Here is a 20,000-nt window from a genome sequence, read left to right as displayed (position 1 = left end):
AAAATGCCTGAAACTGAAACAAAATAGATTCAATCTAAATGGAAAACAAAAAAAACCTTAAACTAAAATTAAAATGAAAGTTGAAAATACTAAAATAACAAAATATTGATAAATACTATAATAGTATAGATATAAATAATACTAAAATAACACTGATACGGAAGTTCTCTCTTTTCGTTTTTGGCTTGACACAACCTGAAAAACAACAACACAATTTGCTACTTTCTATTACTAGTTTGAGGCATTTATAAGCAGTAATTATTATTTATGTGGAGGGGATGTTCTAATTTGATCAGATTTTATTATCATTTTATTGGACATCTGTGTGTAGAGAATGAGACGTCAACAATTTCAATCGACTACAATCAAAATATTTATATCTGCTAAAAGCTGATTTTGTCAACTTTTAGGAGTACATTTTGTATAGCTATGCTCTTCCCTTCCTAGTTAAACAGCTAACCTGGATAAACTAGCATGGAAATTCAAGTCTGTTTTTTCACCAGGGAAAGGAAAATGTTCATTTCTTGTGGCCCTAAAAAATAAGATCCAGGAGAACTGCTTAAAATTCAAGAGACCTACTACGATTCACAATGCTTACTGTCAGACCACCGCATGGCATCATCCAGTTGGGGTGGGATCCCTTTCCACAGCGCCGTGTCTTTTGGGTAGCCGAGGTCCATGCGACGCAGATGGTCATCGTAGCGCCAGTAACGGCTGTCCTTGAAGAAGTACGTCTTCTCGTTGTGCAGCCAAACAAATACGGCATCTACTCCTTCCAGGGGCAGCCCAAAGTCACCGACAGACCGTGGGTAGCCCTCTTCAACGTTATTGTCCTTGAACACCCAATATTTCCCTCCTAAAGAAGTGAGAACAACTTCTTGTGAGGTGTGATAATGGTAAAGGCTTTCTTTACCAGCAGACCAGATTAGAAAACACAGACCTGCAGTGAAATGCATTTTAGTGCTTTAAATATTTAATATGTTCTTTTTACCTCTGTGCTTTTGAGCTTCAAAACACTCTTGCGTTATATCTTTGAAGGACATTGTTCTCTTTATAGTGAAAACTCTTATTAAAAATGACATTTACATAACTCGAGAGCTTTAAATTCCAATCATTTAGAGAATTTTTGTAAGAGTGTCTAGGGAGCATTTTGCTTAAAATGTCTGGAATTAACCATACAATATTTTTTGAAATACTGCACGAAAGCAACAAACAGTGTGAAACTAGATTTGGACATTTTCTGAAGGAAATGTGTAGCACAAAACAACACCACCGGGGTAAGGTGTTTTGAATGGTTGCTATTTCTATCTATTCTTTTATATATATTTCAGTTAAAACAAACAGCTAGCATAACAAATACTAAATACAACATATTTAATTTAATAAGATATAATTTCTATAGTCAATGTGCTGTATACGTATTCACATTATTACACCTGTTTTAGCTTCTTTACATTGGTTACCTGTTTATATAAGAATTGATTTGAATTTTATTGTTGACATATAAAGCTTTAAATGGTTTGGCACCTATATATTTAACTGAGATCCTGAGACCTTATGAATCAGGGAGATGTCTTAGATCTTCTTTTAACAGGCTACTGGCTGCTCCAAGAACTAGATACAACACTAAAGGAGATAGAGTGTTTGCAGTGAGGGCTTCAAAACTATGGAAGAGCTTGCCAGTTGATATTAGATCATCTGAATGTGTGTTTGTTTTTAAATGTCGTCTGAAAACTTAATTGTATAGACGTGCTTTTAATATTTTGTGATATCTTTTGTGTATTTTGGGTTTTGATATTTTATATAATATTTTGTTTATTCATGTACTGTGTATAGCTCCTCATTAATGATTTTAATGATTGTGTTTTTAAATTTGTGTAAAGCACTTTGTGCATTGTTGCGTTAAAAGTGCTATATAAATTTCAAACCAAATTTGCCCCTTGGCCTCTGTCCATCGTGGCCTCCTAATCATCCTCATATACTGATTGTAAAGCGCTTTGAGGTCTCAGAAAAAGTGCTATATAAATGTAACGAATTATTATTACGAATTATAAATAAAATTGTACTCACTTACCTTCATATAGAGCACTAATCTTTATCACAATGGTAACGACAAAAACTTAACATACATAACAGAAACTTATTTAAAGGTGCAGTATGTAATATTTACAGCTAGGTTGAAATGGGCATTTCAGTCCAAATTCTAAATATTGGAAAGAGTTGTTTCCCCCACCCCATCATCCTCAGACTCCGCACTCATGCGGGTTGCCAGATTGAGGACATGTAACAGGAACAAGCGTAATTGACAATGGAAACCCACGAGTTTTACACTACAAGTTGTTCAGCTAATTTTTAGTTCAGGTAGAATCTGCGACCCTGTTCATTAGCTTGCTGCAATACGCTGTGTTTTCCATCAACGGGCAACCCGGGTTATAACCCGCAACCCGCAGTGGGTGGAATCACACGGACCAAAACAAATACAGACATTCTGACACGGAACATTTCAAACATCATAAACACATTATGGTACTTTTATGCTTTAGGACAGTAATAAAAAAAAATTATATATATATATTATATATAGCACCTTTAAATGTCAAACATAACAGCATTAAACACTAACAGGTTTTTTCCTTTACTAAAAAATACATAAAATAACACAATTTCAATTTAGTAATCAACACTAAATTTTTCAAAGTAATCAAGACAATTTCATTACGTTACTACAACTTATTTTCTTATTTATTTTTAAAATCAAGTTTCAGTTTTAAATTACTCAACAATATTAAGTTGATCAACATAGATCCCCTCAAAATAATGTTTGCAACAAGGTTTAATTAAATCAAATAAAAACAATTTTTTCATTTGCAACCATGCATTTGTTTAAGGTATATTCTAGAAATCTTATATTTTTTGGAAAATTATAACATCTGAGATAAGCTGCATGAGTTCAGTTACCATTCATGTCTGTAGCATGTCTATACCAGTTCAGAATGAACCAGACATATAACAAATTTGCAAAAGGTGCATTGAAGGGAGATGTTAAATCATAATTTAATAAAAGGTTGAATTCAGGCATTTACCTTTAAAGAACACTATCTTATGGTCTCCAGGTCTCTCATATACAGCATCCACACTGTCCAGGTTGGCAGGAAGACCTCTCCAGAAGCGATGGATCTGAGCTGGCCTTAACGACACCAGGTGTTTTTCACGTGTCAGACGCCAAAAATACTTCCCTGACGAGAGGATTGACAGTAAGAAGGTGTGATTATTTGTGTGTTTATGTAAGCTTATGGTGTAATTATGTGCTATCACATGATGTATGAGGGACATCGGTTAAATAAAGCGAGGAATTGCTGCCTGGCCGGGGGCAGTGGGTAGCAGTGTACCCAGCTGGCAGAATCAGCCAAACAAATACAACGCACAAATGATTATGTATCAAAATACAGACAGCACATGAATGGCTAAACAGGAAAACAAAACAATTTAACAGCAGTTCAATAAATTCAATAGTGCCCCTCAAAACCGATTTGAAGGTTGATTATGATCATTACTTTCTTTATCAATATTTCTAGATACATTTACTTAAGAAGCAAATATTTAATTAATATTTTATTTAATTTTAAATAAAATAAAATAAAAAAGTGCATCTTGATAATATTATATTATATTATCACATAATATATCTTCTTACCCCACTGGCAAACTTTTTATTCCTTGTTTCAATAAATAATGGGGTAAGAAAATTAAACTTAAAGTTAAAAAAGTAACCTAAAATTCAAGATATGTCGCCTGACAAGAAGTCGGAATATATTCATATAAATTTTAGTCATAATATCTAATGCAATTATGCATTCAATTAAATACATTTTATTTTAAAAATGTCAAAATATTAGAAAACAAGACACAAATACAGATTAAGATTTTTTTTAATACAGATGTTTTGTAATTTATACACACAAAAGGATGTAGAACCTCATACATGATCAATTTCTAGTATCTATTGATTTCACTGGACTTCTGGGTGTTCTTACCATGGGCGTAGGTTTAGGGGGGGACGCTAGGTACTAGTCCCAATCAATATTTTGAGATGACAAATTTGTCCCCACCAATATTTAGCAAGCTCCTTTGAACTGCTATTTGGATCTTTGCGCTGCTATTTGGATCGATTCCAACGGCCAAAACAACGACAGTACAAGAAACGCCGTAATTTGATTGGCGGCGGTGTATCTGACAGGCTACACGCGCGGGCCGGGACTACTTTTGTGCTTGCACTGGCAGCGAGCGGGTGGTGTGTGAGTGCGCGCGCGTCGACGACGCCGACGGTAAGTTACCAGGGCTGTCTCTCTGCCACATACAAAGGCCAGAGTAAAACATTTTAATATTCCGTTTTTTGCCACTTTTTGTACTTTGTAGATAGATCAGCTATGCCACCCAAGAAGAAGAAAGGGGACATACGAAGCTTTTTCATAAAGCAGAGTGTAAATAGGCAAAATAACTAGCCACACAAATAAACTAGCAGTAGTAGTGACTGACCAGGCTTTCAAATGCAGATTCTACTGTGGAAAATAGTATTGATTGGTGATAGTATGTGTTACCATGTTGTTACAGTTAAACCTAGCAGCAGCAATCTTTCAACTAAGGTTAAGAGTATTGATTAGGCTGTGCAGCACTGATAGACTCATAGAAGTCACGCTATCATGATAGAATGCTACGTTAGCAAGTCACTGAATGTTCATTAGCTGACCTTAACTTAAGCCGCTTGTCCACCAGCGTCCGATCAATTTTTGTTCCGACGCGACGCCTGTGACGTTTTCGCTGCTTTTCGCGCCGGGAAAAATGTAAAAAAAAATATGAAACCATAGCAACGGCCATACACAAATTCTCGCTGCCGAGTTTCCATTGGCTGCTGCCCCGCGTTTTGACGCTCTCATTTGCATAAAGTATCCACCGAGATACTTTTTTGCAGCGCCGCTGTTGACCAAATCGACGCGACGCGAACCATCATGCTTTGCGGGGGCGTTTTTGCTGCCTGACGTAGTTCCATAGGAAATGAATGGGCTTTGGCGTCGCGTCAGAAATCGAGACGCTGTTGGACAAGCGGCTTTAGAATCTTGCAGTCAACATAAACAGTGGATCTGAGACATTTTTCGTTTCTACATTCTATTTATGTAGGCTAATGTATTTGTGAGTGAGTGTAGCCTAAGAATTTAATATTTAAGAATAGAATATATCAATAGAATTTGATATAGAATAGTAGATACAATTTTAGTATTAATGGAATACTGTAATCATGGATAATAATAATAATAATAGATAATAATAATGGATTTGTTGTGTTGAATGCATATGATACGTGTGTATTATTCATTTGTTCATTATTTAATTACATATAGAAAACTCATTCCAGGGGGAGGGGGAGGGGGATGTCCCCACCAAAGCTGAGGCCAAACCTACGCCCTTGGTTCTTACCTTTGAAAAAGAAGGCCTCCCCTCGAATCTGGGCAACAGCATCAAAGTGGCTAGTGCATCGGTCAGGGGCATCACGGTCAGGTCTATGAGAAAATACGAAGAAAAAAGAGATAGATAAACTTTACCAGGAGTGTGAAGGTAGAGCACAAGACATTCACTAGTAGAAGTATTTGTGTTTCTACCAGGGTCGTGCGGTCCCAAGCCAGTTTTGGACTAGCTAATTAATAATAATAAGACTATAAATTACTACAAATTCCCTTGTTTGATGTGTTCCATAAAGCTTACATGATAAAATATTGGTAACACGTACGTAACTGTCTGTCATTTATTTATTTGCCAAACGTAACATTTTCTTTAAACCTGTGCCAGTTACGGAGGGTTTCGGGTGAGCGGATCCACAACAGCTTTGGCACCTGCGCTCTGTTGTTATGTGTCGTAGTCAGTGTCCCGCGTTCTCATTGGTTGCTGGCATATGGGGGATTTCATGTGCAGGGAAAGCTGTCCGCGAATCACTCACCCAAGCGGAAAAATGTGATGTTGCTGCCAGATCTCCATCAACGAAAATCCAGTAGTGTCTGACAACTGATTGTGCAGGAGAGCAGAGGATTCTTTTTGAAACCCTCCCAAACAACTGATGTAGTTTGATATATTTTTTTAAGGCCTAGACTCAACTATTTTCTGCAATTCTCCAGCTGTGATTCTTGAACAGTCTTTGGCCACTCAAACTGTTCTCCTTGCCGTGCATTAAGACAATATACACATGCGTCCCCTTACATCGCGGATTTTTAACATTTCCTGTTGATTGTTATAGCTATTTTCTTATAGCCACTTTCTATTGTGTGTAGCTCAACAATCTTTTGCTGCACATCAGAACTATATTCTTTGGTTTGACCTATTGTAATAGATGATTAAGGGAATTTGGCTTTTGTGTTTACCTCATATTTATACTCTTGTGAAACAGGAAGTCATGACTGGATATTTTCATGTTCCTAGTCACCCTGGTAAAAAAAAACTGTAAATATGAAGGGAATATACAGTACTGTGCAAAAGTCTTAGGCATGTTAATATCCCAAGATGCTTGAAGAAACCTTCCTGCAAAGCTACAGTACTGTGAAAAGTACTGGCACTTGTGTTAAAATGATGTAAAGTGAGAATGCTTTCAAAAATAAAATCACAAATTGAATTTATTTATGATTTAACTTCTATTAACTAATTCAAATCAATATATGGTGTAATGTCCCTTTGCGTTTAAAACGGCTTTTGTCCAGGTACACTTGCGCATAGTTTTTCAGGTAGCTTTGCAGGAAGGTTTCTTCAAGCATCTTGGAGACAGTCCCGCAGTTCTTCTGGATTTAGTCTGTCTCAGTTTTTTTCTGTTTCTTCATGTAATCACAGACGGACTCGATGATGGTGAGATCAGATCATACCGGCTGTTGTCAGACTCCTTGTGTATACACAAATCTCACTGGATTATTACAATGAATGGCAAAAAGAATGTTTGGAAATGTAAACTGATATTTCCTACTGACACACTACAGCAAAATATATAAATAACTGACTATTAACATGCCTAAGACTTTTGCACAGTACTGTACTTCAGAGATATTTTACTCACAAGAGTTTCTAGGGGTTCTAACTTCCAATAATTGTGGCCAATGTGTATTAGAGAAAAACACACTACTTTCTTACGCCACCATTTAAAGGTACTCTATGTAATATTGATAGCTAGCAGTTGAACAGCGTACTTCAGTCCAAATTCAAAATATTGGATTGAGTCGACTCAATGCTCACACAGGTTGCCAGATTTCATGACGAGTGTAATTGAAAATAGAAAGCAATGAGCCTTACCGTATAAGTTGATCAGCTAATATATTTGTTTGCAATGTTTTTATTTCTAAGGCATTTTAGGTCGGATATAATTTGCGATCTTTGTCCCATTTCGTTTGTTGGCTTTTATTGCTGTGTTTTCCGCCAACTGGCAACCCGGGGTGTCCAAATACTATTGGGTAAACCGGCAGTGGGTGGGATCATACAGACCAAAACAAAACAGATATTACGAAACAGAATGCACATTTCAAAGTAAAATCACTGGCTGTTTTCAGAGAAACAAGTATTACATCTGCAAACCAATTATTGTATTTAATGCTTTAGTACAGTAAACATTTTTTTTTTTTACATAGAGCACCTTTAAATATCCAGTTTAGAATCAGCACAAGCCACTGGTGCTTTTTTAATGGTGCTTACATATTTTATTGCAAGTCTGTATATGAATATTTTTGGCTAGCTATGGCTATGTCCAACCAGTCCCGAATGTCCTTTTTTATGTGTTTGGTTTCAGATTGGGCAAATTAAAGATGTTATAACCTGCTGGCAACAAAATCTCTGAATGCGTTATCCCCTCGGCTAATGACTGACTTAGCACTTTGACGTGGCTGGGATGCTAATGATGGAGCAATTACGGTGACAGAGCTGCTTTTGTGAGCGGGAACTCGCCTGACACTTTATTAACAAAGATCTTCATTCACAGCTTATTAGCTGAACTCTCCGAGAGGAATATATTACTGACCTTTGTCAAACTAAATCTACCTGCCTCACATGTCGACCGTGAAGATAGAGAGAGAGGAAAATAAAGAGGTGCAGGCTTCTCTCTGAGAAGCTAAATTCTTGCTTACAAGGAGTCAGGAATTGAGTCTATAATTTGTGTCATTCTGGCATTTGCTTCAGGAAGGCTGAGTGCAGTTGTGGGTGCATTATGAAGTCTGTACATACTCGCCTCCCAAATGATGGACCACTACCTCTGCAATTCAAAATACTCAAGACTCGCTGAACAGAGGAATGTGGGTTTTGTGGGTTTTGTGGATGTGTGCTTGTTGACTCACGGTATTGTAGATCTGTTTGTGGGGAGGTCAAGCAGGACAGGAGGTTCAGCTGTTTGAGAGGGGTCACCTGTCTGCGGCGTGTGTGATACAGAGTCCCGAACACCTGACAAAACACAAGATGAGTTAAACTTGTGCACAATAATAAATATGCCACACATCTGAGAGGAACACACACTAAGTGCATTCTTGACTTTTTGACAAACCTCATTAAGTAATCACTCAAAGATAGAGATAATAACCAGTCTAAGAAAAGGAGTTCTGTAAAACTACTGCATACATAGAACATTTATGAGTAATAATGCATAAGTAAAAATTAAACTGATCTAATGAGCAACATGTTTAACAACCAACAAAGTGCACGTTCAATCCAGCTTTGTTCCAAATCAAATAGTATTTATTTCAAAAGGACGCTATCTCTTTAACTTTTAATCCTCCTGTTCTGCTTGGGGACTCCAAGGCCCTTTTAATAGTTCAAAAATATATAAGCAATATACATACTTTGTCTGGTGATACTTGTCTGGTGGGATTTGTAATCATATGCAAATTTATTATAAATGAGATTTTGCCTTAAAAACACACATGCAAATGTCCTCCATCAAAAAATTCAATACAAAAAAGTATGACGGGGGCCCATCAAGTGACCTTAGACAAAAAACATGATAAAATGCAATTAACTTTCATTCTGAAAACTTTCTGGTTATACAGAGAAATATTTAACTAGTTAGTATTTCTAGTGTGCACAAAAGTCAACAACTGCCACTTTTCTATTTGGATTTGTTCATATTGTACAAGGTTTTTTTGCTGGGGGCAAATTGACCTCACAAACAAGCAATTAACTTAGTTTTACAACAGAGGGTTAAAGCTTCAATAATTTAGAGTTTTGACTTAATTAGAGGAACATATATTTAAAAATAAAAACACAGTATGAAATAATCATGAAATTAGGACTATTTTTAGTTATCAGATATGTCTCGGTTTTAGATTTTTATCTTAAAAAGATGACAGAAATTTGACTTTTTGTAAATCAAATGTTAATAGTATTGAGCTATAAAATCGATGTGGATAGCATAGCTCTGATAATTTGGTCTTTGGAGTATGCTTATTTCAGTTCATATTGAAATGTCTGAGCACAGCTCGAGGCATTATTGAAATCTTTCTGAAACGCACAAAAAAGAGACGCTGAGATTACTGGGTTCTTTTTCTCAAGAGAAAAGAATTTGAATGTAAAATAAGAGGTTAATTACTAAATACTATCATTATCATTTTTATGAGTAGCCTACTTCACAGTGGTCTCTGGGCCTCAAAAATAAAGACAGTAAATTGTAAATCTCAACAGAACATGAAGTTCTGAAGAACATTCATTGGGGAAAAGGACTGGTTTAAAGACCGATTTAACTCAGGGTATGTACACTCTCATTATTTTGAAACTGCACATGCATTTATTAAACGCTTGGCCAGTGTTCATCACCTCGAGGTCCAGAGCTCCTGGCACTATTTGCTTGAGCCAATCCTGATCTTTCCATCCCTCTCCTTAAATGTTTCTCTATCTCTTTGCTTTCCACCATGCTTGTTTGCAGCGCCGTGCGGCGTTCTGCATGTTGATTAGCAGGGTCCAAATCATGGTGACGACCAATTAATCCCTGTGCTCCCAAGTCTGACTCAACACAGCCATGTAATTAAATCAATAGTGCCCCTATACAAACCAAATCACTTCTGCTCGCTGCGCCCCTCGTTTAGGGCCTGTTATTTGCCTGGTGGGATCACAGAAAAGGGCAGCCTGCGGAGGGGGCATGCACTGCCAATCACTTTGTTTTTACAATTACAATGGGCACTTTAGCTAAAAAACAAGATAATGTGAGTGGGGAGGGATAGAGGAAAAACAGAGAACTGTTGAACTTTTTTATGTCCGATTGTGTAAGTCACGATGCGAATGCACTCCTATAATTACTCACTTAAACATGGACATTAAATAAGCTCACTAAAGCATAAAGAATTAACATCATGAATAGTACACTACAGTCATGATTTTCTCAGGAACACATCTAATGTTAACATGTATAAATTAATATAATAATAATTTGAATAAAATTCAAATGAATATATAATTAAATGAATATATAATTTATAAACATATTAATTATATATAAGTACTAGAATAAAATAATTTATTGTAGTCAATTTTATTTTTTATTAAAGTTGACTATAATAATAACATTAATATTTGAATACAATGAAAATAAATATTGAATATATAATAATATATTCATATTATTCTGATATGAATGTATTAGAATTAAATAATAGAATACAATAATAATAATGTTTTATTATAAATACATTTTCATCTAAATAAAATTGACTACAATAAATTGACGAAATAAACGAAATGTATAAATTAGGACTAAAACAGAAAACTGTATGTATACGAATGAACACTGGCTGCATCATTTATATCCGAGCACTCGGATGGGCCCACAAGAACAGAAATGACAGTGCAAATTGCATTATGAAGATTTTGCAGGCTTATTTGCAGGGTTACCTCCTGATTCTAGTTCTTTTAGTAAATATTAGGGCTCTAAAGCGATGCAGACAGCGCATGTAACAGCGCTATCAGCAGGCACACCTCATTCTTTGTGTCATCCTTGTGTGTTTACTGTTGACAGATTACAGCATCTATCTGTCTGTATGTCTTGCAGAGAGACTGCGTCTACAAGTTGTCGCTACTTGTCACTTTTTGCTTCTTCAACAATGCCAAGGCATCTGAGATGATAGCAGGGTGTCCGTGTTTGATTGAGGATCTCAGCTCACACAGCTTGCCACAGTGCCTGTTTTCAGTTAACTGATGGAGAGGGAGGAGGACCGGGAGGAAAGAAAGAAACCAGACGTGACCAAGGGGTGGACGTTCTTACCGTAAAGCTGCCAGACACGGACCTTGTCTTCGTACGGGAGGTTGTACTTGAGCGGGTCGCCTACTGGCCCCTGGTAGTAAGGGCGCATGATGGACTCGATGGCAGAGGTGTGTGCGAGCCCTATGGCATGGCCAAACTCATGCACCGCCACTGCGAAAAGGTCCATGCCGTGGGAATCTAAAGAGAAAAGACACAATAAAAAAGAAATGTTAGAAAGAAAAGTCTTTTCTTCATAATAACAAACCAGTTCAAGACAGTAATGCTTATTCGAAATGGGGTCCGGATACGACCAGGGGGCCACAAGAGGGTGAAAAGTTAAGAGAAATTAGACAGACAGATAGATAGATAGATAGATAGACAGACAGATAGATAGATAGATAGATAGATAGACAGACAGACAGACGGATGAAATTCTAATGAACGAATGATAGACAGATAGATAGATGAAATTCTAACAATAGATAGATAGATAGATAGATAGATAGATAGATAGATAGATAGATGAAATTCTAACGAATGATATATATAGATAGACAGACGGATGAATGGATAGAATTTCATCCATCTATCGAAACGAACTAACGAGCGAACGATAGATAGATGAAACGATAAAAACATTGACAGCCAATCAGAATCCATTCTACTTAGCATTTAAAGCGGCAGATGACAAAAATGTCATTATAGTTATAATTCTTGATGCGAATGGCCCTTAAGTTCAGAGAAAATTTTTACAAAACATAATAAAATCAAAAGATAATACATTAGAAATGACAGAATTTTGACTTTAAAATTCACCAACTATTTTATTTTATCGATGGCCATTGTTTTATATCTCTCTTCAGGTTTATACATTTAACAGAATATGATTTGAAATAAGATTTATCCATTATAAATATATCTATAAAACTACGTGGTTAGCAAATCTCACATAATTTTGTCCCTGAAGAATTTGATGAGGTTTATCTTGACTCAGCAAATATAAGCACAGTTTGAGGCATTGTTAAGAAACAGATGAGGAGAACGATCTGAGAAGCACAAGACCTCAGCAATTTGCTTTCCATGCAATCTAGGAGAAAGAACTGAAACTAGAAACAGATTTCTTTTGCGATATTTCTGTCCTATTGAACATCAAATACCTTGTTTCATAAGGAAGAAGACATCCAGTGCAATTACGTCCCGGAAATCATGGTGATTAAATTGGAAATAGTTCAGGATGTCCACCCACGTTGTCATTTTCAACACAATGAGCTTGTGATTGACAGGGAGGACTGCACCATTAAACGTTACTCACCTTTTTCATTATCTCGCTTTAGTACACAGACAGATCTGTGCGATGCAGCCAGCCATAAAATAACATTCACACTTTTCTGTTAAATGGCCCCTAGAGATGGCAACAAAAATGCAGACAGGGCCAGGAAAGTGTCATTGGATTCGTTTGAATAGAGAGAGAGACAAATAGACAGGAAGAGTTTTATAGATAGATAGACAGAGAGAAAGGTGAGCAGAGCCTTGGGCTCTACAAACTGTGAAAATACCAAAATGTGCGACAGCTGTCTTATGCTGCAGGTTTGTATAAGCAGAACACAGCTAGTCAAGCTTCTCTGAGCAAAACAGAGTATTAAATCAGTGACTTGCTCATTAAGATTACGACTCAAAATGAGCCGTGTATCACTAACGGGGGATCGACACCCTCGTGTGGGTACCTGCTTTTTGCATTAGCATAATGCACTTCAAAGATTACGCAAAACAAAAGAGGCCGGGACCTGATGGATTTCTGCTTGGTGAAGAAAGTCACCCAAGATTCCAACAGAACAATGCAAGCATAATCTTAAAGTGTGTCTGTCTGAAAATGTGTGCACGTTTTAAAGCAACAGTACACGTGCAAATGACAATTCTGTCATTTGCTACATTTACTTGTACACCTTTTGTTCCAATTGGAATGAAATCATTCCGAACGTAGTGTTACATGAAGCCTAAATAAAGTGATCAGGTTGATGTGCGTGTTTATGTCACAAGCTTCAAATCAGAAATGATCTTTTGACATGTGCACCTCGCTGTTGGTGCATACTAACCATCATCCTGCCATTGCTTCTTTTCTTTGTTTTAAAAACAGACTTATTATTGATCTATTTCAGGTCCTGATTAGGAGACAACGAGCACATGAAGCTTTGTGCCGTGCGGTGGCTTATATATTCATCACCAAGCAGTAAAAATGCCCCTTTCCGTGCCAAAAACAAGGCATTGACTATGAATGAGAGCCCAAAGCAAAGGCCTGGTTAGACGTTGTCCTACGCCACTTCACAGACGATGAGTGTAGGCATAATTTCTATGTCATTGCACATGCACAGATCTTTCCAGTTTCGGTTTTCAATCGAATCAAGTGTTTACATGTCCTGTCGAACAGATGAGAAAAGTTACCACCCCTTACAATCCGAATAAAATTTCGATTCATTCCTGACTTTTTTATTTATTCCGACTGTGCTACTAGTAGGACTAATACTAGAAGGCAGAATTTTTTGATTAATTCGATTGTAATGTTTTGCTTCAATTTTATTATTTTTAAATCGAGAAATCGCGGGTTTGAATACATTTTAGCAAATGTTACAATTAGACATTTTGACAGTTAAGATAAGAAAATGATCCGACCAAATGATGGCGCCACTGATTAACCGCTCTTGTGTGGCGCGCTCTATGAACGTAGAAGACGTTAGTTTTAAGCATAGACAGTATAAGAAATGGACACAGCGACCCCATTGGATTCAACGGAGAAAAGTGAAGTCAATTAGAAGCACTCACTTCCTGATGGCTGAGTGTACTGCGCAGACTCAAACTGAACTTGATGACGTAGATGTGACGTGAGCAAACTGTCTGTCTCCTAGTAGTTGTGCCAAGAGAAATCTGAATCATTCAGTTTCCGAAACTTGCAGAGACGGAGAGTGTGAGTAGGAGGTGTCCATGAGCTAGGAGCAGGAGCAACTTTTGCTAAATATTAATTACTTTGTCATTTTGCCTCCACGTCCCCCCGATTGCCCGCGAGCTTCTCCTCCTGTCCATACGGTAATCTCTCTACTGTGCGACAGAGAGTCGCGTGGTTATGACGCAATCGTTAGCCTACTTTTACAAAAACTGTTTCTACTGGGCCATAACGTAAGATACAAGGTAATGGAGCCTTTTATACATTTTCGTGTTACTTTCTTTAGAAATAAATAATGGACAAATGGAGTTTTTAAACGCCTCAGATGTAAAGTTATTCGCTGTCAAAGTGACACCAAAATGAATGGGAGTCAATGGAATGCTAACAGCAGGTGATGGTCTGCTAATCAATGGCGGCGCACGGGGATGCTTCAATGTTTTCCGAAACACTGCCCCCCTGGTTTTAAGTAGCTGTTCACAAAGAAAAAGCATTGAAAAAACAAAACAAAACAAGATGTGGGCAGTGGAATGGTAAAAAAAATCTAAGTTATTAAATTTTTCTTTTATTTGAGCGCCGCGTTTTTAGAATGCTGTTTTTAATGGGTGAGACGCTGAAAAAGACTTGAGACACGAGTGCAAAAGCCAAACACATCTGCCAAACATAAACACAATAGAAAAATAGCTAAATTGAATGTAAAGAACAACTAAATGTTTGATATTTCATGTTTGTATGTCGGTGACAGGCTGAAAGGTGCTGTTATTTTCTGTTTTTACGAAGCAAAAACCATTTTTCACTTTTTACGAAGATGTTTTTAAAGCATTTAATAGACTATTACTGGTGTTATACTTTTAGTCATTTTGAATTTGAATTGCCTTGACTTTTTGGCTAAGAAATATTTAGCATTTTTCTTATTTTATATTATTTATGAGTATATAGGATATGTTTGAGATTTTTACAATCTTTTGTAAGTTTATACAATATTTGCCTTCATATTTCATGCTTTTCTTTTTTTTTGCAAAAATATTTAACATAAGTAATTTGTTTTGATCACTTCAGGTGTTGTGTACTTGGAAGATAACTTTTTTTTAACCAGATGGTTAATAAAGAGAATGTTACTTGAATCATATTGTAGTTATGTTTTTAAGTTGACTAGTTAAAAATTAAAACATCGAAATTGTAAATAGAGAATTTTTTTTTGGTCGCCCACATCGCCCAGCCCTAGCTACTAGTCTGCTTACAAATGGATCCATGTAAACGGAGCTATTGTTTACTGATCCCTCATGTTGTTTCAAACACATATGACTTTCTTTCTTTTGTGTAACTCAAAAGAAAACCTTTTTACACTGTTATTTTTTATATAACAAATATTCATTGAAGAAAGGCATGAGGATGCGAAGTAAATGACATTTTTTTATTATTATTTGGGTGCACTGTCCCTTTAAGACAACACACATTCTGAGGAAGAATCATGCCTGATGAGTTTTGCCTTGTGTCTGGTTAGCAACCCTCGTTTCTAATCGCTAGAGGCTGATTTGTTTAGCACAAGCTAGCGATTCATCCAGATGAACTTTGCGCCGATCAGGGTCCAAAGGAGGAGATGCGGCGGATGACAGATGGATCTGAAGAAATCTGATTAAGACCTTACGCACTGGAAACATCTGGTGCATGGCAGCCTAAAGCAGCAAGCTGAAGGTGTCTGTCACAGATGACTGAAATAAATGAGTGTTAACTATTTTAAGACCGAAATGTAGCCTTTGCATGTTAAGAATTTGGCCCGGGATTTCAAAAGCTTGTTTGAGTGAAGGCTAGGGTATTAAAGTACCTTCTGTTCAGTAAACAAATACATGTGTTTAGGATTATCAGATCAGAAAGGCTTTAATGGAATAGATCACTGAAAATTTCAAATCTGTCATCAATTACTCACCCTTTCTAAGCCTGCACGAGTTTCTTTCTTCTGTGGAAAAACTGTACTGGTCGCTCTTTTTCATGCAATTACTTTATTGCAATGCATTTGGGGTGGCTTTCAAGCTTCAAAAAGGAGCAAAAGCACAATAAAAGTATCACAAAAGTAGTCCATATGAATAGGGGTTGAATTCAGGTTGATCGGGACACTTTTTACCATTGAGTGGGAAAACTCAATCAACCTGAATTTACCCCTATTTTAAATCTTCTAAAACATTATGACAGCTCAGAAACTGACCGAAATGTGAGTCATTATTCAATGAAATTCTTGACTTTTAATTGTGAAGAAATCAGTAAGATTTAATCATTCTTTTGAGTCAGATCTTGTCAATGAATTAGTTAATCTAGTTCACAAAACACGTCTGAAAGATTCGTCCATGAATAATGTAGTCACGTGGCTTCAGAAGACTTGAAATATAGCTGAAGAGTTATATAGACTATTTTATAATGCTTTTACGTCCTGTTTGAAGCTTTAAAGCGTCCCCTTTAATTGCAACTAAATGTAAAAGAGTAGCCTAGCCAGTTGATATAAATTTCTCCTTTTCTGCTATACAGAAAAAGACATTCATACTGGTTTTGAAGGATATGAGGGTGAGTAAATAATGACAGTATTTTCCCTTGTGGTTGAACTAATCCTTTACGGTCACTGAAGCATAGGCAGAAAGTTGATGATTTCTTAAAATAACCTTCTTCATGAAGGTAAAAGAGCACTCTCTCTCGCAGTGTGTGCACAGAAAGGAAATCAACGATAGTCACTGCTAATGACTGGCGGCTCGGTAAAATGGGCGATAATGGACCAGGGTCTTCTGCCTCATTTTGTCAAAAACACAAAAAGATGTGGACACGCACACAGACATTAAATTCAATGGTGATTCACAGGCTTGGGCCAAATTGCGAAAAGTTTATCAAAAAACCACCTGCTTAATGAGCCTTTTGTTTGGGCCACAATAATCAGTCTGCATTAGTGAGCAGCCAATGAAGGCATAATTAATAAAAGCAATCTGCCCGCTGTCATAACAGCAGCTAGATATGCTCCTTTGATTCCACTCTTATTCTGACCCATGGGAACATGGGACGCCTCCACTGCTGTGCAACAAGTACGACGATACCCACAATCTCAAAAGAAGCGTTTTGAATTCTGTTAAGAGTTAATTAATCTGAACACATAGCAGAACTTCCTCTTTCCTGTTTCTTTCCGCTGTTCCCTCAAAGAGAAAGTTCTTGTTATGTCAAAAACAATATGCTTACAGTTCTCCAGACTGAGCTGGAGGGAGAGAGAAACAGGGAAAAGGGAAGTACATTTACTCCCCCTCTGTTTGCATGATAAAGCTTGTCTTTTTTTTAAGGAGTTCAATCAGCTGAGCCTCGAAGATTTACATTCCTTATAAACGTGAGGATTTTATCTTAGAAATAATTCATTTTAAAGTTTCAATGTGAGAATGTTAATTTTTCTTTCTACTGGGTAATGATTTAAGATGTAATTTGAATTAAATTTCATTAATTTCGAATGAAAGTGTCTAATATATACTGTTCTTTAAATTAATAGCACTGAAATTTAACACCAAATTCGAAACCAGAGTGCAAGTTTTTATCTGTGGATGCATTTCTAACACGATCATATAAATTATTTACACCCCTTGGCAACACCCATACTGTAAACTACTAAATTGTTTCCCGTTCTGCTTACTGCTTAATAACAGGTTCATCCTCACCTTCAAAATAAAACATCCAGGTCTTTATTTTAGCATTACTCCATGTTTCGTCACTCTTAAAGGTATGGTAGACAATGTTTTTCATAAACACTTAGTTTTTTCGGTTGAAACTTTCTTCACATCTTTATAGCAATCAATAATAGAAGTGGTCAAAAAAAAAAAAAAACTTTTCTGGTTGGTATATGGAAACAACAAACACAACTGCACAAACTGAAAGATGAAAAAGTATGACGCATATTATGCAATTCCTCTATATCTAGCTGAAGATTTAGTCAAGGTATCAAACCCCATAAAATACACTGTAACGGATTTCTGTAATTTGAACAGTATTTTACTGTAATATGTACAGTAACATACTGTAAAATATGTATACAGTATGTTACTGTAAACAGCAAAGGATTATGGGAAAATATAGGGTCACTACTGTAATTCTTCACTACTGTAAATCAATTTACAGTAGTGAACTTGCCCGCGAAAAACTGACCAATGGCAAGAGGGATTTCTTTTCAAGTGTTTTTTTGAGGGGTGAAGTGGCAGTTAATGCACGGACAAAAGATCATGTAACTCACCAAAAAGGTTAGTATATAATTTCTATTTTATGTAAAATAAACATTTTCAAATGTTTTTACTTATGTTAACAGCAAACTAACATGATGTATCGTTTTGTTTTCGTCTGAATGGTTTTAGTGTCTTTTTTTCCTGACTGTCGTCAGAATGTTTTTTTTGGTGCCTTTATTACTGTCTTTTTTCCTGACTGTCGGCCGGGTCGCTGTCACGGTGATAATATTAACTGGTGAGTAAGTTAAGTTCACCTATATTAGCCGAAATATTCTTTAGTTAAAACTATAAAAAAATAATGGTTGTGTGTTCCTCTGCCTCTTTAACGCAAGTTAGCTCATCAGGCGGGCGGAGTCGACGGTAACGTTAACCGAGCTAACAGCGAACTCAACGTGAAATACTGAGGTAAAGTGAGATAGACGAAACCCTTGTTAAAGTGCGGGTTTTAAACAATATTTTCACGTAGGCCTATATGATTTATTTTCAGGTTTGTGATCTGGATAATGCCATCTGCAACGATGGAGTGTGTTGGAGCCTTTTCATTGTGATAACATCAACTGGTATGTAACGTTATGGTCACCTTCACCTAAATTAGCCGAAGTAAACTTATTAAACAGAGAAGCATAATAACTTTGGTATGTTCTGTCTCCTCTTTCACAACTTTTTGGCAGATGTACAGCGTAAATACTGAGTAAAACTTAGTTAAAGGGATAACGTAGTACACCTTAAACAGAAAATTATGTATGTCATCATTTACTCGCCCACAACGTGTTCTAAACTTGCATGAAGTTCTTTCGTCTGAACATTTATGTAAAATAAGATATTATTAAGATATAAAATAAGATATTTTGAATAATGTTGGTAAATAGTGGCTGGTCCGCATGGACTTCTATAATAGAAAAAATACTTTGGATGTCAATGGGGACCAGTAACTGTTTGGTTGCTCATGTTCTTTAAAATATCTTCTTTTGTATACAGCACATTAAATAATTTAATGGAAGTTATGAACAAGTTGAGGGTGAGTAAATGGTGACAGAATTTACAATTTTGAGTAAACTAACCCTTTATCCAACACCATTGTTAATTTCATCTTTTGTTTTATTTTCAAGTTTGTGGTCTGAATTATGTCGTCTGAAATGTCGGAGGTGTATTTTGGAGTCTTTTTTGTGATTGCCTTCGTAATGGTGATAACATCTACAGGTGAGTAAGATGACATCAACTAAATTAGCTGAAGTATGCATTAGTTAAGCAGGCAAACATGTTATTTTCTGTTCTTTATTTTGAATTTGCAGCGGCCATTCCCTCCGGACTGTACATCACTGCTGACGCTCTCCACTAATACACAGAACGGGTTGACGTTGGAGGAGGAAGAGAAGGAGGAGGAAAGGGTTAGCAATATACCATTATCAATATAGCAAAGTTTTGCTAACTAATATTTTTAATGTTGTTTAATTGATTAAAAACTATAAACACCATACAACATTATATCTTACCTCATCTTCACCCCACATGTTATTGTTGTTAGTAATAAGTTCTGTTATTGTATTTTAGGTTTTTTTTCTGTAAACTATAACACTAAAAGGCTGCTGTGACT

The 20,000-nt window shown here is 36.4% G+C and overlaps 1 protein-coding gene and 1 long non-coding RNA gene across 4 annotated transcripts in view; one reads left to right on the top strand and one right to left on the bottom strand.

Moving 5' to 3' along the window:
* mmp17a (matrix metallopeptidase 17a) overlaps positions 1 to 20,000 on the bottom strand; it is a gene marked incomplete at its 3' end in the record, with an annotated part of 87,776 nt that overhangs the window by 4,925 nt on the left and 62,851 nt on the right. The window contains exons 5-9 of the mRNA XM_082140242.1: positions 11,261 to 11,437; positions 8,352 to 8,454; positions 5,473 to 5,555; positions 3,084 to 3,236; positions 599 to 856 (exon numbers count right to left, since the gene is read on the bottom strand). Of these exons, the coding sequence (XP_081996368.1) occupies positions 599 to 856; positions 3,084 to 3,236; positions 5,473 to 5,555; positions 8,352 to 8,454; positions 11,261 to 11,437 (774 nt within the window). The remainder of the gene's footprint in view (positions 1 to 598; positions 857 to 3,083; positions 3,237 to 5,472; positions 5,556 to 8,351; positions 8,455 to 11,260; positions 11,438 to 20,000) is intronic.
* Positions 18,185 to 19,793, top strand: LOC309477123. Of its 3 annotated transcripts, XR_014198522.1 has the most exons (6): positions 18,185 to 18,424; positions 18,536 to 18,641; positions 18,743 to 18,811; positions 18,894 to 18,966; positions 19,516 to 19,606; positions 19,699 to 19,793. It is a non-coding gene; the product is annotated as an uncharacterized lncRNA (long non-coding RNA). The 3 variants fall into 3 exon arrangements; XR_014198523.1 differs by having other exon boundaries at positions 18,188 to 18,641; positions 18,739 to 18,811; XR_014198524.1 differs by having other exon boundaries at positions 18,189 to 18,641.

The sequence above is a fragment of the Leuciscus leuciscus genome (assembly GCF_965113295.1).
Source record: "Leuciscus leuciscus genome assembly, chromosome: 16".
Classification (NCBI taxonomy): domain Eukaryota; kingdom Metazoa; phylum Chordata; class Actinopteri; order Cypriniformes; family Leuciscidae; genus Leuciscus; species Leuciscus leuciscus.
This window is presented reverse-complemented; position numbering and strand designations above follow the sequence as displayed.